Here is a 24,064-nt window from a genome sequence, read left to right on the forward strand (position 1 = left end):
TGTAGAGATTTTGCTGGGCCTCCCTTTCCCCAGACACACATGCACATCTGCACAAAAGCTAAAATTAGTTGCATCCAGCGGTGCACAATCACCCATATTTTAAATTGAATTTGATGAAAAGCACTTGAATTCTTTTTTTTTTTCTGTTTAAACTTAAATTATGACAAAAACCATTCATGAGCAGCTACCATTTAACAACTGAATATTTGTTTCCCGTAAGAAACAGCTCCCCAACCACTCATACTATTTTTTTTTAAGCAGTAGGGTCTAGAAAGCGTGATTATAGTTTGATATGAAGTATGAGCCCTGGGTTGGTCTTTCACATATAATTGTTCAAGTGAATGACTGGAAATAAACTTGAGTAAACATTTGGATTTTTATTAGGATATTAAGATACTGAAAATAACACACATCAACAACAAAGAGCCTTACTTCACTTTTTTGAAGTGCACATGGTATTATGGACAAAATGAATGTATTATTTTTTTGAGTTTTATAATCTTTAAGTATCTCATAAATGGATGCAGAGAGTGATGAGTTAAACTCCTGTTCACAAACAGTATACAATATTTTGCATATATTGACTTTACTTAATTTTAAAGTTTTATTTCCAAAGTTAATGTTAAATGCCTGGTGCCTATACTGTTATCAAGCAGTTACTCTCATTGTCGTCTCAGACATGCAAGCATTTTGCTAAATATAAATCTACAAGTGTCACACTGCATATACTTCAGAAGTGGTCAGAACAAAGGAGGATGCTGGGTAGTTTGAGTGTTTTCACATCTTAATTCAAAACAGGAGATTTTCATCTATGTCTTCTGTAAAAAACAAAAACAAAACATACTTTTAGAAAGTAGCCAGAGCAGTAATATAAACAATGTTAGAACTAGGGGATCAGAGAACCCATCAATAAGGCGGTACGATGGTGGTTCTCCATCCTGGTAGGGCGTCAACATCACCTGTGAAGCTTTAAGAACTATATATCCTTGGGCCTCACTCCTGCCCCCCCCGAATCAGCATCCCCATGAGTGGGCCAATGGCATGTATACATTTAGAAAGCTCTGCAGGTAGTTCTGATGTAGGGTTGAGAACCACTGATAGAGGAGGTTGAGGGGAAACCAGGCAAGAAGTGCCAAGTATACTAATCTGTAAGGGTTGCTAAAATATAACCAAAATAAATAGAAGTATAGTGCCAGTTATATCAAATTTCCAATCAAGTAATTGTGAAAGAACTTGTTGCCACACTAATGGAAGAAGACAGCATCCTCTGGGGGATATAAGACTGCTCCTTAGCATTGTGGCCCACCCTTACTCAATAATTCTTGAACAGATACCTAAAGTGGATTAATCTGAAGCATACTACCCTGTCTGGGACACCAAGTAGTTTTCCTGCCCAATGTAAGTTTTCCTCTTGCCCCAAGAGATGGAAAGATTACAGACTTTTGCTGTATTTCTTGTGAGCACTGGCTTCTCTTGTAAAGTAGGGATAATAGTCTCCTTACTTATAAATTTACTCATATTTGCACTCATACTTTTTGTCTTCTTTTTTTTTATAATTTATTTGTCATTTTTCCCTTGTTGCTTTTAATAATTTTTCTTTGTCTTTAATTTTTGTCAGTTCGATTGCTATGTGTCTTGGCATGTTTCTCCTTGAATTTATCCTATATGGGACTCTCTGCACTTCCTGGACTTGGGTGGCTATTTCCTTTCCCCTGTTAGGGAATTTTTCAACTATAATCTCTTCAAATATTTTCTCGGGTCCTCTCTCTCTCTCTCTCTCTCTCTCTCTCTCTCTCTCTCTCTCTCTCTCTCGTCTCCTTCTGGGACCCCTATAATGCGAATGTTGGTGTGTTTAATGTTGTCCCAGAGGTCTCTTAGGCTGTCTTCATTTCTTTTTGTTCTTTTTTCTTTATTCTGTTCCATGGCAGTGAATTCCACCATTCTGTCTTCCACATCACTTATCCGTTGTTCTGCCTCAGTTATTCTGCTATTGATTCCTTCTAGTGTATTTTTCATTTCAATTATTGTATTGTTCATCCCTGTTTGTTTGTTCTTTAATTCTTCTAGGGGTGTGTTAAACCTTTCTTGCATCTTCTCAGTCTTTGCCTCCATTCTTTTTCTGAGGTCCTGGGTCATCTTCACTATCATTATTCTGAATTCTTTTCCTGGAAGGTTGCCTATCTCCACTTCATTCCGTTGTTTTTCTAGGGTTTTATCTTGTTCATTCATCTGGTACATAGTCCTCTGACTTTTCATTTTGTCTGTCTTTCTGTGAATGTGGTTTTTGTTCCACAGGCTGCAGGATTGTAGTTCTTCTTGCTTCTGCTGTCTGCCCTCTGGTGGATGAGGCTATCTAAGAGGCTTGTGCAAACTTCCTGATGGGAGGGACTGGTGGTGGGTAGAGCTGGCTGTTGCTCAGGTGGGCAGAGCTCAGAAAAACTTTAATCCGCTTGTCTGCTGATGAGTGGGGCTGGGTTCCCTCCCTGTTGGTTGTTTGGCCTGAGGTGACCCAGCACTGGAGCCTGCCCGGGCCCTTTGGTGGGGCTAATAGTGGACTCCGGGAGGGCTCCCGCCAAGGAGTACTTCCCAGAATTTCTGCTGCCAGTGTCCTTGTCCCCACAGTGAGCCACAGCCACCCCCCGCCTGTGCAGGAGACCCTCCAACACTAGCAGGTAGGTCTGGTTCAGTCTCCTGTGGGGTCACTGCTCCTTCCCTCCTGGGTCCTGATGCACACACTACTTTGTGTGTGCCCTCCAAGAGTGGAGTCTCTGTTTCCCCCAGTCCTGTCGAAGTCCTGCAATCAAGTCTTGCTAGCCTTCAAAGTCTGATTCTCTAGGAATTCCTCCTCCCATCGCCAGACCCTCAGGTTGGGAAGCCTGACGTGGGGCTCAGAACCTTCACTCCAGGGGGTGGACTTCTGTGGTATAAGTGTTCTCCAGTTTGAGTCACCCACCCAGCAGTTATGGGATTTGATTTTATCATGATTGTGCCCCTGCTACTGTCTCATTGCGGCTTCTCCTTTGTCTTTGGATGTGGGGTATCTTTTCTGGTGAGTTCCAGTGTCTTCCTGTCGATGACTGTCCAGCAGTGAGTTGTGATTCCAGTCATCTTGCATGAGGGAGTGAGTGCACGTCCTTCTGCTCCGCCACCTTGCTGTCTTCTTTCTGTTCAGTTGAGAGGTGTCCCTCCTGTTGACTTGGAGGCTAATCCTCTGCCTGTGCTCAGGATCTCTTCTGATCTCAGAATTCTCCCCTATTTTCCTCTTTTTTTCTTATACCCTCAATCTTTCCTTTTTTTTTTTTACCAGGCCCTTCCCATTAATGTTTAAATATGCTGCATATCCAGCCTTGAGAATAGTGCCTGGTACTATGTAGACCACCAGTAAAGACTTGTTGAAGGAATGAATGCATGAGTAAATGATAAGAGCTCAAGCCTCTTTTATTCTAAAAAATGCTTCCCTCAACTCTATATCCCTCTCTAGCTCATTCCTGCCTTCACACCTTCACTCTTTAGCCTTTCTTATCTCCTCTTCTTTCTCATGTGTCTGGCTTCCATCTCTACCATTCCACAAAAGCTGCTCTTCCAAGGCCATCCAGGGTATCCTTATTTCTACGTCCAATGAATATTCTGTCTTTTACCTTACTTGACATCTCAGCAGCATTTAGCACTGTGATCTCTTCTTCCTCTTTGAAACACCTCCTTAGATATGGCACTATCCTCTTTTCTTTTTCCTTTCAGGAGACTTTTCATTCTGCCTCATGTACTCCTTCTTCCTCCTGTATCCATCATCTAGATGTTCCTTGGTATTCAACCCAAAACCCGTTTCCATGTAACTCAGCACATTTTCCTAAGAGAATTAATTTCCTTCCCTGGTATCAATTATTTTCTGTATGCTCACAATCCCCACATATGTCTTTCAATTCCTAAATTCCGTCTTGAAAAGCAGACGCATATATTCAACTATCTTTTTTTTTCATTTTAATTTTCTTGGCAGTGCTGCACAGCATGTGGGCTCTTAGCTCCCTGACCAGGGATTGAACCCCCGCCCCTTGCATTGGAAGTGCAGAGTCTTAACCACTGGACCACCAGGGAAGTCCCTCAACTATCAAGTGTACGTTGTCACCCAACGACTTCAAAATTTAATGTGTCCCAAATGGAATTTATCTTTTCCCCCCAAACCTGCTTCCGTTCTTGTGTTTTCTGTCTCAGTGGAAGGTACCTCTCCTTACCCTGCCTGGCCTGTGCCAGGAACCGAGGCATTGTACTTCTCTTCCTCTCAACCTAACTGCCTGCTTCCTGCCTCCACGTATTTCCTATGAAACATTGTCTTATTATTTCTGCATACTGTACATCTTGAATATGTTTATATTCTCAACTATATCTTGAATATGTTGATATGTTAAAATATATTTGAATATGTTTACTTTTCTTTTTCCCTACTATAACTGCCCTAATTCAGGTTCTCATCAACTTTTGCCTGGATTCACCACAACAGTTCTCTGGCTTATCCACAACGTAACCAAAAGAATCTTCCTTAAGTACAAATCCAGTGAAATCACTCCCTTGTTAAAAACCCTTTGGGGATCCTCCAGTACGTGAGGATAATGTCTTTAACGGGCTTAGTAGGACCTGCGTGATGTGACTCATTTCCCCTGTTCGTCTAGCTTGGAAGGTTTTCCTAAAGATTAATGTGGATATATGTTAATACACAGTATGTCATAGGCACTAAGTAAATAAGACTCCTTCACCTCGTAATTGAATCCCATTTTTACACACAAGGAAAATGAGACTTGCCGAGGATAAGTGGCATGCCCTAATTCGCATAGCTAGTTAATAACAGAGCTGGAATATTTGAGCACATCTAGTTCAGAGCAAAGGAGGTTAAAATTCAGGACGACACTGTCTACAATTTATCTTGTCCTGTGGATTTCTCCGTCCTGCGGGAATAAATTTGTATGCTTACAAATAGACTTTTTTTTTTTCTTTCCCTAGCTGAATCCCAAAGCAGTAACTTGTTTACATGTCCTGACTGAATATTTAATATCTGCTTTATTGGCTTATTGTGTGATAATTCTTTCCCTTCTTCAAAATGTAATCATAACCAAACCACAGTGAACAAACAAGAACATTAGGAGCTTTGCGAGTCACAGAACTTTAAGCCCTTCCTGCTTCTCCCAGACAACCACCCAGCACAGGGCCTGCGTAGGCCCATATGCTGAAGAGCTGCCAGAAGTTTCGAAAGGAACAGTGAAGTGCAACTGGTTTCCTTAAATGGTCTCTCTTTAAATTTGCCTTTGGATCACTCCTTTAAAATCACGTGCCATACAAAAGGACATACATAAATATGTCCTGTCCCAGCTAAGTTTTTTTCTTGATAATGGTGGAGGGGAGGGGTCGGGGCAGCTGTCCTTGGGTACATTTTATCTTTTCAACATGGGAATTGGAAAAAAACATTGTTAGCCAGTTTTAGGGATGTATATGAATTTGTAAGTACTGTGCTTATAGAATAGGTGTTAGGAAGGAAATTGGCATTATTTGCATGAGACTGGGTCTTAATTGCCTGTTAATTTCCTATTGATGTTAATAGGGTGTAAACAGTATGTGGTCGCCAGTCTCCACTCTGACCCCCAATGATCCCCATCTCCTGCGGTCTCCCCCCACATTGTAGCAGGGTTAGACTGTGTGACAAACAGAATATGGCAGAAATATGTCACTTCTGAGATTAGCCCTACAGGGAACTGCGGCTTCTGTCTTGGACTCTCTCTCTCTCTCTTTCTGTCTCTGTCTCTGATCACTTGCTCTGGAGGGAACCAGATACCATGTTATGAGCAGCACTGTGCAAAGGGCCACATGGTGAGGAACTGAAGCCTCCTACCAACAGCCACGTAGGTGAGCTCAGAGCAGATCCTAAAGCAGATCCATACAGGTAAGGTCCTCCCGGATTCCTGACCCTCAGAAACTGTGAGAGAGATTTTAAGCTTCTAATCTTTAGGGTAATTTGTTGTGCAGAAATAGACACCTAACACACAGAACGAGGTGCTTACAAAAATATTCATTCTTTGCTCATTGCAGTTGTACTTATTTCACAGAATAACATTGTAGAGGAAAAGGACCTTTTCTGCTTATCTATTTATCAATAAATAACTAAATCCTCATATTCCAACTCTTTCTTTCCAATTTCAAGCCATCATACATATGCATAAAGAATATTTTTAGAGTGAAGTTCACACAAGTTACCTCTTTTGGGGAAACTCTGACCTTTGATGAACTTACTTTTCTTTATTTCTTGGCTGCATAGTCATCCTATATATACGTATGTCGTGAACACATGGGTAAAACCTCTGCTTTAGAGATTTGATGTTCACTGTTGATTTACATTCTGTGAGCATTTTTTTTTGTTTTTTTGGTTTTTTTTTGTGAGTAGTTTTGATTGCTCATTTTTTGAACATCTTTCATATCTCGATTATTAAAAACAGGCTTGCTCGTAAAAATCAACTGTAACTTAGGAAAAGAAAAGGAAGTACATTAAGACATAACCTAGCAAAACAAATGTCTAAATTTAAATTCCTCCCCTGCAGGGGGAGTTCCTTTTGGATTAAAGGAATAACACCTGGGCACAACTGGTGAAAATCTTTAGTGTGTTGGTAATAAATTCTAAGATTCTTCTGGCATCTCCCATTTTCAGAATCAAGCTTGCTGTTTTACTCTTCACATATGATTTGTTCAAGTTTGGCCCAATACTCAGGTTAAGGAAGCATATAAAGTCCCTCCTTCCTTCCGTAGAAAGGTAGCCTTCGGAGATTTGGCTCAGCTCTCTGGATTCACATCACTTTCTTAGGCTTAGCCAATTTCTGAGACCTCAGTGCAGTTACCGCTTAAATGTTCACCCTTGCTACACTTTGAAACAGAGATCATAAAGGAGGTAAGAAATAACCTTGCAGTCTGCCCCCTTGTGGTCTCTAGGTTTCAGTTTGAACACACAGCAGGACCTGTCTATGAGGGCTGCAGGGCTTAGGGCTTATCTGGAGAAGAGGACACCCCTCTCCCTGGGCTGATGATGAATTTACCTTCTTTAATTTCAAAGCAGTGACCCCACTCCTCCAGGGTGATGTGCTTATCCTTGTTGGGGTCACACTCTTCAAAGAAGCGCGTTATGCAGTGTTCCAAGGGCACCAGAGATGCCCGCAAAGGGGCGAGCTCAGAGTGGGTCAAGACTCTGCAATGAGATAAATGGCAGCCAATTAACTGGGTAACTAACTTGTGTATGAAGAGCTAACTCTTAGCATCACCAAGGGCATTTTTCTTCCACAAGGTTGCTGAGGACGGCAAATAAGTAGTGCATTCATGAAGAGCTACAAATGAAATACACTATTTGTGGGTAAGACAGACAGCTTTTGGGAGGTCAATTCATAAGGTTTCCTTCTTCCCTAGGAACTATCCTCCCTCCACCCTAAATTTATAGGGGTGCATCCCAACAATCATGTTTATACAACCTGGCTCTTACCACCGGCCGTACCGGATCATTCCAGACGTAGGTGCTTAATCCAACTGGGGCCAATCAGATTAGCTTCAGAATTTAGGATCAAGAATGAGAAAGAGAGGAAAGAGCCTCTCGGGAGGCTGGACCCTAACATGTAAACTTGGGAACTTGTGGAATTGTGGCCATATTCTGTTATTTTCAAAGCAGCTCTTTTCTTTTTTTCTTTAATTTTTTGGATGTGGACCATTTTTAAAGTCTTTATTGAATTTGTTACAATATTGCTTCTGTTGTATATTTTGGTTTTTTGGCCATGAGGCATGTGGGATCTTAGCTCCCCGACCAGGGATCGAACCCACACCCCCTGCATTGGAAGGCGAAATCTTAACCACTGGACGGCCAGGGAAGTCCCTCAAAGCAGCTTTGTGTTTAGACTCATAACCGTATTTGCTTGACATTTCTGTGTTCTAAAATGGCACTGGGAAGTTTCCTAAGTCTGTTTAGAATTCTTGGGTATAGATAACTGCACATTATATCAGGGAGGTGACCTAGTAATGGGAAGGTGGAAAGTTTTTACCTGTCCCTAGGATGTTGGTCCAGTTCACTAAACTGCCAATGCACAGGATACACATACATGTGGTAGTTTTTCTTAAAGTCTCTTAAGAGAAGGTCAATTGAGTGGTCCCCAGCCAGGAGTCTCTTTTCATCCAGGTAAATTTTCTTGACCTGAGATTAGGAAGAGATGATCATTAGAGAATCAGACAAGTGTAATGGAATTATCACTTGCTAAACTTTACTTGAAGAGTGATCCTAACATGACAGAGGAAAACAAACCCAGAATGTTATTTGAGAACAAATTACATGCCTTCTAATCAACACTACAGCTTTCTGCATAGAATAACAGCTAACATTAAAAAAAACCCTGGGGTTTTCAGAAGAAATTTAAGTCTTTTTCTGATCTTTTAACCAAGTGATGTTCCTCACATTTCTTAAAACTATGAAAAGGTTTTAATGAAAAGGGCTGAACTGACGTAGACAAAATTGTTCATTTGTTAGTGGAAAGTTCTGTTCTTCCCCACTGGCATACTCCATTCTTTTTTTTTTTTAAGATTTATTATTAATTAATTAAACTTATTTTTGGCTGCATCGGGTCTTAGTTGAGGCACGTGGGCTCTTCGTTGTGGTACGCAGGCTTCTCTCTAGTTGTGGCGTGCGCTCTGCAGCTGTGGCGTGCCATTTCCAGGGCTCTGTAGTTTGCAGCCCTCAGGCTCTAGTTGAGGCGTGTGAGCTCAATAGTTGTGGCGCGCGGGCTCAGTTGCCCCGTGGCATGTGGGATCTTAGTTCCCTGACCAGGGATCGAACCCGCGTCCCCTGCATTGGAAGGCGGGTTCTTTACCCCTGGACCACCAGGGAAGTCCTGGCGTACTCCATTCTTAATCCTTTGTGTATTTCCATCCAGTGCCTGCTGCGGCTCAGGTTAGCCCTGGCGTGATGCTGCTTGGCACCCCCATTGAAATTTCCCTGTTTTGTATCTAATGCTCTCAAGGCTGTCTGTGGCAATGTGTTGTTAAAGAGAGAGAATAGAAATTATTCAGGGGCAATGCATATAAAACTACCAGCTTGTGACGTTACCTGTTAGTGCACTGAGTAATTGGAAGCAATGAGAACAGAACTTCTACTTGTTCTCACGAACACATCTACCAATTTCCCTCCTCGTCACCATGCATGGAATTCCTTCGTTCCTCATCTACTAAGCCCAGCCGCTCACTGGTGCTTAGAAGCTCACCCCTTCTCATCTACTCAGGAATACTCTGTGGCAGGTGGGCACCCTTCCTTCTTTACTGGATTATTTCCAGAAGCATACAAACACCCTCTACCACCTTCCGCTGGTAGATAGGACCCTTGAACTCACATTCCTCTCCACCTGCCACCCATTTCACTTTTCCCCTTTACAGCAAAATGTCTTCTATACCTGCTGCTTTTACATCATTCCTCCTATTCTCTTTTGAACCCTATCCATTCAGGCTTTTCTCTTGCAAAAACAGCACCTGTCAAGGTCAGCTATGACTGTCATGTGCCAAATCAGGGGCCAACTCTCAGTCCTCATCTCAACAACTCGTAAACAGCATTTGACACAGTTAATGCACACCCTCCCACATGTTTTATTTTTTTCTTTATAGCATGTTTCATCCCACCTGACATAACATATTTGCATAAATGTTTATTTGCTTATATTTATACATTTGCATGTATGTTCATATTTGCATACCTGTGTATATAACTATATATCGTCTCTTTGCCTAGCATGTAAGCTCATGAAGGCAGAGATTTTTGTTTGGTCCCTTGCTGTATTTCCAGCATGTAAATCAATTCCAGGTACCTGGCATACACTCAATAACTATCTGATGAACGAATTTTCCCTGGGAGCTTCTAGGATTAATATTCTGCACTTTTTAATCTTAATACATTACTGACATTGTTAATAATGGATTTCCCTTATATGATAAATCTATGTCTGGCCTATAAAGGCAAAAAACACGTTTAGATTTAAATAATATGCCTGGGCCTGAACATATAAACGCTGAATTGAGGTTCACTTTGCTCAACAGAGTTTGCTCGAGGGATGAGTTCCAGAGCTCTTGCTCAGGCCCCTGCCCTGCATGTAGGAATCGGGTGGTTTGGCTGTGTCCCAAACTTTGAGGCGTGAACATGACCACTACTATTCTGTTACTCCATGGGTGTTGACCAGGAGTGGCTGCTGATATGCAGAGGAAGGGCTGATATACCCCTCCCCCGCCCCCCTCCCCCGCCCCTGTCCCCTGACGCTTTTTTCCTCAAGCCCTGTAGACAGGCGCTTAGGTAGCTGGCCGTGGATAACTTACTTTATTTCTCTGCTTCTCATTTAGATACCCAGCGTGCTCAGGGTTAGGTTCATAAAGCTGCATGAGGATATTCTTGAGCCAGTCTCTCATCCTTAGAGGAAACTGGGTCACTTCAAAGTCCGTACAAGCAGGAATAGCTGTTCCAGGCAGAAAGTAAATTGATTTTAATTTTGGGGTCTTACTCCGGTCCCAAGGAAAGTCCTCATAACAGGACGCTTAACAACTTCCGGTGACTGACAGCGTCCTCACTGCCCCTCCGTCACAGCAGTGGTCCTTAACCCTGGCGCCATAACAGAATTGCCAGGAGTGTTTTAAAAACATACCAGATGCCAGCTTCCATTCAAAGAAATCCTGATTTGATTGATCTGGGGGTGGAACCTGGGCATCAGGATGTTTTAAAAAGCTCCAGAAGTAATTGTGAGGTGCAGCCAGGGCTGAGAACCACTGCTCTAGAATCAGAGAGCTGGAATTCAGAGGTGGAGGTCACAAGAGCTATTTATTAGGAGAAAAGAGAAGAAGGCAGACGTTAGCTTATGCTGTGGAAATAATGTTAAATCTCAGTGGCTTAAAGGAACAAACATTTATTTCAGGTTTATTGAAATACAACTGACATACCACACTGTAAGTTTAAGGTGTGCAGCATAATGACTTGACATACGTATACTGTGTAATGATTACCGCAGCAAGTTTAGTTAAACACTCATAACCTTGTATAGTTACTTGAATTTTTTATTTCCTTGTGGTGAGAACTTTCAGGATCTACTCTCTTAGCAACTTTCAAATACACCACACAGCAGTGTTGACTGCTATGCTGTACATCACATCAAACGTTTATTTCTCCATCCTGCTACGTGTCCCCCTGTAAGTTGGCAGGAGAGCTCTGCTCCTCTGTCTCCCTGGGGCTCAGGATGGGGGAGACACCACCATCTCAGCGTCATAACACAAGGTGAAGAGGGCATGGAGAGCCTTACACCAGCTCTGAAATGCTCTGTCCAGAACTCCCATGGACGATTTTTGCTCAGATTTCACTGGGCGAAGCAACTCATATGGCTGCATCTAACATCAAGGGGGCTGAGAAACTGAATCCTCTCATGTGTCTGGAAAGACAGGAGAGGTTAGTGAGCACCGCTAATGTGGAGAATCACTTAGCGACCAGGAGATCCAAACACAATTGAGAGCATCCTGGGGAAGGAAGACAATTTCAAAAAATTCTGGAAGGCTATGCTGTCATTAAAACTTCTTGGCAAAGGCTTAGCTTGGGAAGAGGACAACTAATTTAACAAAATTCCAGTGATTCATCTCAGTTATTAAGCGGATAACATTATCATAGTGGTTCTGAACCCTGGCTGCACATTAGAATTGTCTCGGTTACTTTAAAAACAAGTGAAAAAACAACGCCAAGGTTCCAACCCAGTCCAATTAAATCAGAATCTCTTACAGTTAAAGCCTGGGCATTATTCTTCTAATTTTTGAAAAAGTCTTCCCAGTTATTTTAATATGCAGCCTGGATCCAGGACTACATTAACTTTTTGTTGTTGTCGTCTGCATATATATGAGTACATATATATCTGTATTTAATTCAGATTCACCCAAAACACTTTCAGCAGTGGTGGTTGGACTCTTACATTTGCAGGCTCCAAAATAATCCAGCTGCAGTTGGTGCCCCTTTTTGGTCCCCTCCAGTCTGCACTTAGTAGCAAAGAGATGGCAGGAGCTGGCATAGGTCTGATTGTCAGTGCCACAAACCTAGGAAAGACAAGTAGGAGAAAAACCTCAAGCTTGGGAATGTTCATTGGGAAAACACTCTGCTTAAAGTCTGTCTAATGAACTGCTGTTTCTATTGACTGTTGTTTAAATATTAGATGATAACCTGGGCATTTACTTTTTTCTTTAACAGAAGATTGCAATTGCAAATTACTTTCATTCAAATCACTAACTGTTTGATGTCCCTTAAAGACCATTTTGTAGAATCCTTACTTGGTCAAGGAGTTTCGTAGGAGGACAAGTCACTGGATCTTGGCAAACACAGTGGGGTTTTCCCTGTTGATCAGCCTTGCAGACGTGTCCTCTTTTACACTGGAAGCTCATGCAAGAATCTGACAGAAAAGTTTGGACAGGAAACATGGACAAAGCTAAACTGAGTGCATAAACTCAAATTCATCCAAACAGTTCCATTTTCATGAATAAGAGAAAATTTGGGAAAACATTAGAAGCCTTTTTAATGGATGCGTTAATTTTCAGGTGGGACCCTCTGGTTCCAGACTATTTTGCATAATAGTCTAGATTTCTCTGCAGTTTGGATTGGGGATTTACAAAGAACAAACAACTCTTCTTGACCTGCCTGCAATGGTCATAGTCTGACATCTACAGAGCAGTGCTGTGCAAGTTGGTCAAAAGTTAAATAAAGCCACGAGAATTTTATGGTTGAAATTCAGAATTTTGTGATTGGGGTATGTGATTAAGAATTAGGTCTTTATTAAATATGGGATCTCAATTCTAAGTTATGGATTTGAGTGTAAATAAGGTAGAATCAATTTTTCTTCTTTGAAGCAAAAGGACTTAGAGAAAAAGAATTCTAGCTTTTGCAGTAATATTGCAACCAGATTTCCAGTTTGTAAACACAGTTACCATAGTTGTAGATCAAATGTGCACATGAGAATGTCAACAATTTATAGGAGCATTTCCTTGGGGAGGAGTGGGGGGAGGAAAAATTCTGTGCAGTAGTCACAAATGAAGGCGTGGGGATAGCCCAGCATAGCCCATTCCGTCTCTCTCCTCATATAGTCACAGACTGCTTGCTTAGCCCGTACTCACCGACACCGTGCACCCTTGTGTTGCCTTCAGTTGAACTGTCATCTTCATTCGGTGAGCTTTCTGCTTTCTCGGCCTTTATAATAACAAGAGCAGAAGCTGAAGTCTATTTTACGGAAAGCCTTTACATGATTTATATTTCCACTGTGCGTACCTTCACAGATCTTTTCATACTCCGATCATTTCAGATCTCAGAAGGAGGAGACACCAGCCGCAACCGTGGAAATAGACAGTGACCCTCTGAGAACAGGAGCCATTTCTATCTTTATGAACTGGGTTCAGTGCTATATCTCTGGGGATTACCCAATAAACATTGGAACTAACATCAGAAGCGAGGTTGGAACCCCCGCTTTGGTTTGGGAAAACAGTAGAAATACGGTATTACCATGTGATTCTATACTTAAGACATGATTACATTAGTAATCTCTGTGACGCTATTGCGAAATGTTTCTTACCAGGTTTCTAAAATGTAAGAAAACCCCTGCCTTAGAATGGCAGCGGAGTTCTCAGGAATCGAAGTTAGTATTCACCTTGCCCACCAAAAGCTGTGCCGGGTGCTGCCAGAGTTTTGCATGAAAGCTCCAAATGATTAAACAACCAAATAACAATATGTTTCTTCCCTTCCCTCACCCTGTTGACGTTTCTCAATTATCATTTTGGTGTGTGTTTGCTTTATAAAGCTGTAGCTGAAGTCTTTGTTCTTTGCCTTTATAGCTAAATCAATAAACATTGCTGGATCTCTTACGTTATTATGTTAGAGGCATTTTGCTAGACATTGGTGATCAACTTGACTATGACCTGGCACCTGCTATCAAGGCATGAGAGCAGCAGTTGTCACGCCTCCCATCCCTCTTATCTATCAGAATTTACCACTCTAGGTAGTGCCAGGGACGTTCAACTGCCGGTATCTGCATCTCTGTGCCTGGAAAACCACGGCACTCTATATGGCCTGCTCAAGGACAGACTGGAAGTGCTGGGGAATTAACACCTCTCCTAGTAATCCTCAGCTCCCTCACTCTCCAAAGGGGATAATTCAGAGGAATGTGCTTTACATGGCTTTAATTATGTACCGTTGATGAGCTTCCTTTCCTTCCCTGTATCACTTCTCCACTCCTCTTTGTTCCCTGAACTTCTCAAACAAACTGCACTAAAATCCAGGATATGCTTCTAGGGGAACCCGAATAAAACAGGCATTTTTAGACTAATGATGGAGATGTAGAGAAAAATAAATAATTATAATATATTTTAGTAAGGTACTAAGAGATAAGCACAAGGGATTGCCAGAGCACAGAGAAAGGTCATGGCTATTTTTTGAAAAGCTAACCACTTTATCGGACAAGCATCATTGTAACTAATCTCACCCCTTGGTTTTCTACAGGTTTGCTGGTATCTACATTCTCGTTCTCATGTGCTTCTTCTCTTTGCTCCTCATATTTAATGTGATGGTGATTGGGTTGAGCTCTTTCATTCTCCAGGAAAGCCTCGCTTGGGATGGAGTACTCCTCACTTGCGTTGTGTCTGGGTCCATCATCGCCATCATCATCAGCCCCATGATTTCTGGGCGTGATGTTACCATCATCCGTAGGCTCCACCAGCAAAGGCTCAGAAAGAGTCTCTTTGTCCATCTCCTCATGGTTGCTGACAACTTCAAGGCCAGGCTTTCCTTCTTGGCTCTGCCATTCTTTGTCTTGATTGGGCTTACTGATTTTTGAGGCAGTGTCCTCTTCTGTTTCTGCGTTGGAGTTTTCCTCTTCCTGCTCTTGGCCACCCTGTTCAAATTCATCTTTCTGCATCGTGCTTACTTGAGTTGGTTGATAGGACTCTTCCAAAATATCGTCAGACTGTGTACTGTCTTCTTCCTGCTTGCTGTTGGAATGCTCCTTGGGAACTTCTCTCTCCCTTTCTTGGTTATCATTGTGGGTACCAACTTTACCTGGCTCTTTCTCCCCTTCCTCTTCTCCATTTGGGATATTTGGATCCTGCTCTTGGTTTCCTTGAACACTTAGGTCTTGGCTATGTTTGCTGCTCCTGTTCAACTGAGGATGTGAGTCATTTATAGGTTGTTCTTGGTTTTCCTCAGTCTCTGTGATGCTTTCTTGTTGATTAGAATCGACAATGGAACTAACATCATGACCAAGGAATCTCTCGGGGAGTTTTTCCTTTGGAGGCTCACTCATATCTTCTTTTAGGTCCAATGTACCTTCAGTTGGTGTATACTCCAAATTCTCAGTTAAGTCACTTTCACTTTTCTCTTGATCCTGTAATCCGAGGTTTTGGCTGTAACTCTGGTCCTGATCTGCTGACGGGTCATGGTTTTCCTCCTCTGACTTTAGTACTGAAGATTTTTCAGGCTAAAAAGAAAAAAGTTTATCCTTGAAACAAATGATAATGTCATATCTACATCATATTTACAATTCATAAGCCAACATTGAATATTGCTTAATTCTTTTTCTTCACATAATGTCTTATAAACTTATTTTTGATGTTCTTCACATTCGATAGCTACAAGTTTAACCTGAACTTGAATTTTGTGAAATAAAACAATTAGGTAGCACTTCAGCCCAAGAAGTAAAACTCATTCATTAATCCTCACAATAATGTTAGAGATTGGAGGCAGTTGATGTGATCATCATCTTAAAAAAATTAAAGTTAGAGTGAATAAGGTAGTCTCTTTGACCACGCTTTAGAATTGAGACCTTGAGAGACAAAAGTCTGTACTAGTATAACCATGTTACTTTTACCTTATGAGTGGGATGGTCTTCTATGGATACTTCAGTTTCCTTTTCATTTTCTGCATCTTCAGCCCTTACAGTGGGGATTGCAGTGTGCTCAGATGTTACCAACATTTCAGCCTGTTGGAAGGAACTCAAGGAATCAGCAGTTGGGTTGGAATGATCAGATAGGAACCTTGCTTGTGTCTGAAAAAATTAAAAACTGGTTTGTTATTCATGCCTAAATGTTAATGTTTAAAATTTCTAGCTACTTTTTTCTTGTCATCATTGTTAGTAGTAATATATTTCATTTATAACATCAGTTAAAAGATATTCTCTAGAATTTTTAAAGATACAAGCAAATAGTCAGAATATAATCTTAAGTGAAAACAAAATCCCAATCATGATTAAGAAAAAGTTATTTATGCAGAGAATGGGGGAAGATAGGGCCAAAATGATTTCAATAATAGCAACCTTTGATTTTTGGAATTATTTTCTGTGTTTTTCAAACTTTTACAAAGCATTTATACTTTATAATTTTGAAAAATGTTGTTTAGCATAAAGTTGAAATCAAATTAACCATAGACTATAGCACTGTGCATTTCTTAAATTAACTTTTAAGTACTCTGCAGAAAAAGTTATAAACCCTTTATTCAATATTTGTGTACTTTCCTAACTCTATCAGTCGTATATTCATCAGGAAATCATGTAGTAAAAAAATAATTTAATCTTGAACTAATTGAAAAACTGTATGAAACAGGACACGAAGTCTAGAAGGGCTGAACAGCTATGGAGTATTATTTCCTTTATAGGAATAGCTCTATTTCTAGCAAGACTGGAGGCATAGATGAAGAGCTGGGCAGTGATACATGATGGAGAAGTTGAACAACTGGACGTAGAGATAAGAGACCTTCCTTCAAGTCTTGAATCTGCTATTTACTATGTGTGGTGGTTTGACAAATTATTCATCTGTACTCTCTCATCTCTCAAGGTGAAGTGAGAAGAAATATCAAGATAAGACTATGTATACAAGACATTTTGTGAATTTTAAGGGGTAACCCAAGTGAAAAATTACTATAGCTAATAGTAATATCACACAGTGGTAATAATATGAACTGTCTGATATCTTAGGCAGGTGCTCATCACAGATCTTTATTAGAGAGATACTGTGAACACTCATGTCAGACAGGTCCAGGTATAAGTATAAAACTCAGATTTTATTTGAATTGACTTGTCTTTACTCCATTACCAGATCCTGTAGTGCTGATTATATAATGTAAAGAAAGTCATGGAGTACAGGATTTTATTGACTGATTTATTGATTGATTTAATTTTAAAGTGAAATATAAATTACTTTTTTAAAGTTTTTATTTCATATTGGAGTATAGTTGATTAACAGTGTTGTGTTAGTTTCAGGTGTACAGCAAAGTGATTCAGTTATACATATACATGTATCTATTCTTTTTCAAATTCTTTTCCCATTTAGGTTGTTACATAATATTGAGCATAGTTTCCTGTGCTATACAGTAGGTCCTTGTTGGTTATCTATTTTATTCTATTCTATTCTATTATTTATTTATTTAGTTAGTTTTTGGCCACACCCTGCAGCATGTGGGATCTTATTTCCCTGACCAGAGATCAAACCCACGCCTTCTGCATTGGAAGGCAGAGTCTTAACCACTGGACTGCTGTGGAAGTCCTGTATTGATTTATTAATTTTTATTGGGGTATAGTTGCTTTACAACATTGTGTTAGTTTCTGCTGTGCAGCAAAGTGAATCAGTTATATGTATACATATATCCCCTCTTTTTAAGATTTCCTTCCCATTTAGGTCACCACAGAGCACTGAGTAGAGTTCCCTGTGCTATACAGTAGGTTCTCATTAGTTACCTATTTTATTCATAGTAGTGTATATATGTCAGTCCCAATCTCCCAATTCATCCCTCCACCCCCAGGATTTTTTTTAGATGTGGTTTCTTCTTGCTTCTTATTACCTTTTCAACTAAAAGGAATAATCATATTTGAAAAAATTTCCAGAGAAGCCATTTTTAAGAGGAGCATGGAGAAAGAACGGTGGCCAGTTTGGCAAGTTGCTGGCAGGGGCCTGATGGAGGACAATAGTGGAGGAGACTTTAGGCTTATTAATGGAGAACTGCTTCCCGTCTCTGCACCTTTCTTCCTCCACTCCCCCTCAGCAAGCTTGAAGAAATGCAACAGCTTATCTTTCAGAAACACAGCAGCTTATCTTTCAGAAATTTTCAGAAAGTGAAATTCTGTTTCACCATACTCTCCACATGTATATTTGTAACAACATACCCTCTGGAAATCTGTGTGGATTCTCCGAACCGTACAGAACCCACTTATTTCTGGAGAATTCAGGCAGGCAGAGAAAATATACAAGATTTTTAACAGGTATATCCTTTGAGAAGATACTTAGTTTTTTAACACGGGACTGAGTCTGTATGAAAAAAAATTTTCCTAAGAGGGAAACATCTGGAACATGTCTATATGCAGGCGTGTCATTCAAACATTTGGTTCAAAGACCCTTTTGATGCTTGTTTACATAGTGGCAACAGCTGCAAGGGCAAACCGCATTTTCAGGAGAAAACAATGGTTCTGTGGGAACTTCTCTCTGTGCTGAACATATTAATTATCCCACTTTTGTAATTTCAGAGGAAAATTTATAATTACAGCTGGAGTAGCCCCTCACTACTTAAGCCTGATTCTTAGCAGTGCTCATAAATTCTTTTTTCTAAGAACTGCTTGGTCTGGGTGGCATGGTGTTTATCCTTGCTGACACATCTGTCAGCCAGAAGCTATCCAAAAAGCAAGGACAGAGGCTTCCCTGGTGGCCCAGTGGTAAAGAATTTGCCTTACAATGCAGAGGACGCGTGTTCTATCCCTGCTCAGGGAACTAAGATCCCACATGCCGCGGGGCAACTAAGCCCGCGCGCAGCAACTACTGAGCTCACACGCCTCAACTAGAGCCCGTGTGCCGCAAACTACAGAGCCCATGTGTCCTGGAGCTTGTGCACCACAACTAGAGAAGAGATAAACCTGCACGCCACAACTACAGAAGAGAAAACCCACACGCCACAACTAGAGAGAAGCCTGTGCACCACAAAGAAAGATCCCGCGTGCTGCAACTGAGACCTGACGCAGTCAAAAATAAATAAAATATATAAATAAATAATAAATAAATCCTTAAACAACAACAGCAACAAAAGCAAGGACAGAATCTTAGACGCAGTAGAGAGGGAAGGAGAGAAGGGACAAGAGATAAATTGCTTTGTCTTTTTTAAGGAGGTTGATTCATCCATTTGGTGAAAAGGAAAAAATGGCACAAATCCTTTAGTCTGATTAAGGATGATATGGATCCTTTGGGAGATATCCAAATGATCATCCAAGCTACGGTCCCATTAAATAAACAAAGACAACTTTCATGTGTTTTGAGGCTGCTGACATCGGCTCAGCTGATCTGATTTGTGTGTGGCTGATTTATTGCAGTGTGAATGGTGGGGCTAATATATCTGGCTGTGAAGAAAAGAAAGTTCTAGTCCTGTCTGCTTTCAGCATGTTTGCTTGGACGTACCCCCCCAAGTGTGAGTTAGGAGCTGATTTATGGTTACCATATCATTTCCTGTCCCTAACCTATTGGGTCCTGCTTTCATTATAGACTCAGAATTTCTCAGCCAGTATGTATTGATCTTGAAGAAAATGCTGCTGGCGAGTGTGGGTATTTGCTCCAAGATTTCTCATACTAATTTCTTAGATTTCTCATATTAGCCTGGTGAGCTTCCATAGCAGAATTTATTTCTTCCTGTTCTCTTTGGTATTTGGGCATATTCCCTGGCTAATAGACTGTTAGTCAACACTTTCAGCTGCATACTTGTATCTTGTAGAACCTGTTAGCTCTTAAAGAAATATTTTTTTTGTCGACCTTTTTTTTTTGTTGTGTCTCGCGGCTTGCGGCATTTTAGTTCCCCAACCAGGGATCGAACCCAGGCCCCCTGCAGTGGAAGCATGGATTCCTAACCACTGGACCACCAGGGAATTCCCAAGAAATATATTTTTTTAAAGTACCTTATTTCATCTTTACTAGTCATTCATTCCTTGCTTGGGAAAAAAGTAATTTGATTAAAATAAAAATGAACTTATCTACAAAACAGAAATAGAGTTACAGATGTAGAAAACAAACTTATGGTTACCAGGGTATGGGTAAGTTGAGGAAGGGATAAATTGGGAGATTGGGACTGACATATACACACTACTATATATAAAATAGGTAACTAATAAGGACCTACAGTATAGCACAGGGAACTTTACTCAGTACTCTGTAATGGCCTACATGGGAAAAGAATCTAAAAAAGAGTGGACATGTGAATATATATAACTGATTCACTTTGCTGTACACCTGAAACTAGCACAACATTGTAAGTCAACTATACTCCAATAAACATAAAAATATTAAAAAAGAGAACTTCAAACTATTCTATAAGAACATTTTATTTATTTATTTATTTATTTATTTATTTATTTATTTATTTATTTATTTATTTTGGGAGGGTGGTCCCTGATTTGTTTATTTCTTAAAAATTTAGGGCTATATAATATCAAAACCACCTCACAAGTGATATGATTAACATGCTACTAAGTAAATAGCGCAAGCTGAAGAACATTTTCTTTTAAATGGAGGATTTCTAAACTGAATGTCAGGAAGGAGAGATGTAACAATAGAAGAAAGGATATTTACCGGGATTGCAACTGCAGTTCCCAAAATGAACAGGAAACAAATCACAGACTTCATTTTTCTAGACCTGTAAACGAAGAAGATAATTAGCAGTAGTGGGTAAAAGTTTCCTTGTAAAAGATTAAAAGATATTCTGCTTAGCAAATATTGAACTTGATACTGTCCTTTGTGTTTAAAGGCAATTGTTGTCTTTGTGGACTAACACGTCTGAAAAGACCGATTAATGACAGTTTTTACCCAATCATGTCCCTCTGAGAACGACTCCTTGATTTTTTGGCCCAGCTGTGTTTGGCAGAACCTGTCTTTGTTTTGTTTTGTTTTTATTAATTTATTTATTTTCTTTTATTTTTGGCTGCTTTGGGTCTTCATTGCTGTGCGTGAGCTTTCTCTAGTTGCAGCAAGCGGGGGCTACTCTGTTGCGGTGCACAGGCTTCTCATTGCGGTGGCTTCTCTTGTTGCGGAGCACGGGCTCTAGAGTGCAGGCTTCAGTAGTTGTGGCACGCAGGCTCAGTAGTTGTGGTGCACGGGCTTAGCTTCTCCGCGGCACGTGGGATCTTCCTGGACCAGGGCTCGAACCCATGTCCCCTGCATTGGCAGGCAGATTCTTAACCACTGTGCCACCAGGGAAGCCCACCTAGCTTTGTTGATGACTATGCTTTCTTGGATAAAGGCTTTATGCAGATCTTGGGTCTGAAGATTTGTGAGTGTTCACAGAGAATGTAAAAGTCACAAAGTGAAGTAATATAGTGGGTCAGGTTTGGATTAAACAAACTGCTTCTTTGGTGTTGGAGAAACTCATACATTCAATAGAGATTTTTAGAAACGAGACAATGCACTGCCCTACAGGGGCCAGCCATGTTCACTAATTTAGAGGTCGCACATTGGGAACCTGTGAGCTGGTGGTGGCTTGCAGATGGATTGGGTTTGGCAGGCACTGTGTGTTTTAAACTAGCATTCTAAAATCTGGAGCTTTCATGTGAAAATTCAGATTTGTAGCTTCTCTTGAACCATTGGGCCTCTTAGCACCAATATGTCTTTATGGCAACCGCTGGCTGGATCTGAGTTGAGACTATCATCTATAAGTGATGCTGGCAGTTGTACCTGGTCTGTCTCATTTTTGTTATTTGCCATGCATTTGAGTTTAATTAGTTCCAAATGAACTCATTTAGTTTAGAGATGAAACAAGTGAGGCTCAGAGAGGCTAAGTAAATTGACCTCCACATGATCTCTTAAATAGTGGGCTGTCTACATTTTCTTGCAGAGGATCCCTAAGCCTGGTAGTCTGAACTCTGAATGGGATTAGGGGTACACTTTTTATTCTTTAATAGAGATTCTCTGGATATCCCAGAACTAGAATATGACTTTTTAAATGATTTTTTGGAGTCATAGTTTTCTATATAAATACATCCATAGAGCTTTAAATATTACTTTGATATTTATAAAGAAAGTGAGCAATTTCTTCTGCTAGTTACTCAATATTTTTAAATAAATGCTTAAGCGGTATTTAAAAATATCTTAATATTTAACATTATTCAACTAATTTAATACTGTAACAGCTATCACTTCACACACACACAACACATGCACGCACACATGCGCACAGTACTCTTCTTCTCCTCCTTCTCCTCCCCCCTTCCTAAAATAATTGTATCACAATTCTTATTTAAATCACTATTTAACATTATGACCAGGTAAATATTTGTCACAGCTGAGCCAAGTAGCAGTTTCTTGTGTTGAATAATACTTAACATTTCTTTTCTTGAACAATATTTTGTTTTTGTCTGGACCTAGAAATTGCCTCCCTTTTCAAAGTACTTTCCCATGTACCCATCACTTATTCTTCCCACATTTTCCAAGGTAGGTGAGGCTATTAAAATAAATCATAATCTAGAATTTAGCATTCATTCACTCTTTTCACCAGTATTTATTAGGTTTATGGAACTCTAGTCATTTATATTTTAGATCAGCATATTATTACTAGTCTACTGTTTTGGAAAACTGTTAAAATAGTATAGTTTCAGGCAGGGTCTCTTTATCTTGGCACTATTAACAACTTGGGCTGGGTGATTTTCAGTTGTGAGGGCCGTCCTGGGCATCGTAGGATGTTTAGCAACATCCCTAACTTCTCCCCATTGCACATCAGTAGCAAGTCCCTCAATCCCCACCAGTTATGACAACCAAAAATGTCTTTAGACATTGCCAAGTGACCCTGGAGGGCAAATTCACCTGATTTAGAACTACTGTCTTAGTAGAAGGAACATGGTGCTTTAGGATTAGAAACACATATATTTGAACTTGAACCCACACTTGCCATCCATGTAATCTTTGGGAAATTACTTAACCCTCTGAACCTCAGATTCCCCATCTGAAAATGGGGATAACATCTGTGATGGTTAATTTTATGCGACAACTTGACTGGCCTGTGGGATGCCCAGGAATCTGGTTAAACATTATTTCTAGATGTGTCTGTGAAGGTGTTTCCAGAAGAGATTAGCATCTGAATCAGTAGATTGCATAAAGCTGATTGCCCTTCCAGTGTGGGTGGGCTTCATGAGAACTGTTGAGGGCCAATAAAAAGTTGGAATAAGGGAGAATTTGCTCTCTCAGCCTCACTGTTTGAGCGGGAACATTGGTCTTCTCCTGCCCTTGGTCTGGAACATATACCATCAGTGTTCCTGGTGCTCAGGCCTTCAGACTAGAACTGCAGAGTTACTTGAGATCACCATGTTTACTGGGTCTCCAGCTTGCAGAAGCCAAGTCATGGAACTTTATCAGTGTATATAGTTGAAAGAGCCAATTTCTTATAATCAATCTCTCTCTATATATAAACATAAACATAAACACATATCTATTCCCTGCCACCCTGGAGAACCCTAATACAACATCTAATTCAGTTTTGTGAAGATTAGAAGAAGCAGTATTTGTAAAAATACCTGATACCTAGGAGATGCTCAATACATCTTTCTTCTTTCTTTTTTCATTTTCCATAAAAGTCAAATTGCGATTCTTAGATAAACAGCTTAGAGCCTCAGAAAATAATAGAATTTAATTTTTGCTGTGAGGTCAGAATAATTTTCCAGTGGACATTTAGAGTCTCTTTTGCCCACACATTTACCAAAGCTCTCTTTAACTCGAGGAGTCTTTCCTACATTCGTCACAAATAACAATGGAATTAGGCTAAGGCACCGTTACCACATTTCTTATAAATGGTAGCAACATAAAGAGGAAGCAAAAATCAGCAAAAGCATTGTGGGTTTTAAAACTAATTTCCTTCTGATTTTAGTTTTTATAGCACCATGTATAGCTAATTAAATCTGAGAAAATATTTCCCTTTGATTTGATCACAAGATCTCACAAATTCCCTTCACTTTCTTAAATCTAATGCATCTGAATGAGTCAAAAAGAAACATGTGCCCAGTTGGCCAGAGCTTGC

General features: G+C 40.3%; 3 protein-coding genes across 11 annotated transcripts in view; 1 reads left to right on the top strand and 2 right to left on the bottom strand.

Moving 5' to 3' along the window:
* The window catches only part of LOC309660803 (uncharacterized protein), a 576,745-nt gene that overhangs the window by 489,264 nt on the left and 63,417 nt on the right, over positions 1-24,064 (bottom strand). The window lies entirely within an intron of this gene.
* The window catches only part of DMP1 (dentin matrix acidic phosphoprotein 1), a 138,225-nt gene that overhangs the window by 12,534 nt on the left and 101,627 nt on the right, over positions 1-24,064 (top strand). The window lies entirely within an intron of this gene.
* The window catches only part of SPARCL1 (SPARC like 1), a 50,642-nt gene continuing 26,935 nt past the window's right edge, over positions 358-24,064 (bottom strand). Inside the window, exons 2-11 of the mRNA XM_082461728.1 lie at positions 20,635-20,698; positions 15,912-16,088; positions 14,532-15,521; positions 13,174-13,246; positions 12,337-12,455; positions 11,985-12,105; positions 10,360-10,496; positions 8,055-8,203; positions 7,068-7,216; positions 358-818 (exon numbers count right to left, since the gene is read on the bottom strand). Coding sequence (XP_082317854.1) covers positions 790-818; positions 7,068-7,216; positions 8,055-8,203; positions 10,360-10,496; positions 11,985-12,105; positions 12,337-12,455; positions 13,174-13,246; positions 14,532-15,521; positions 15,912-16,088; positions 20,635-20,688 — 1,998 coding nt within the window. The 5' untranslated portion in view covers positions 20,689-20,698 and the 3' untranslated portion in view covers positions 358-789. The remainder of the gene's footprint in view (positions 819-7,067; positions 7,217-8,054; positions 8,204-10,359; positions 10,497-11,984; positions 12,106-12,336; positions 12,456-13,173; positions 13,247-14,531; positions 15,522-15,911; positions 16,089-20,634; positions 20,699-24,064) is intronic.

The sequence above is a fragment of the Balaenoptera physalus genome (genome assembly GCF_965194825.1).
Source record: "Balaenoptera physalus genome assembly, chromosome: 5".
Taxonomy (NCBI): domain Eukaryota; kingdom Metazoa; phylum Chordata; class Mammalia; order Artiodactyla; family Balaenopteridae; genus Balaenoptera; species Balaenoptera physalus.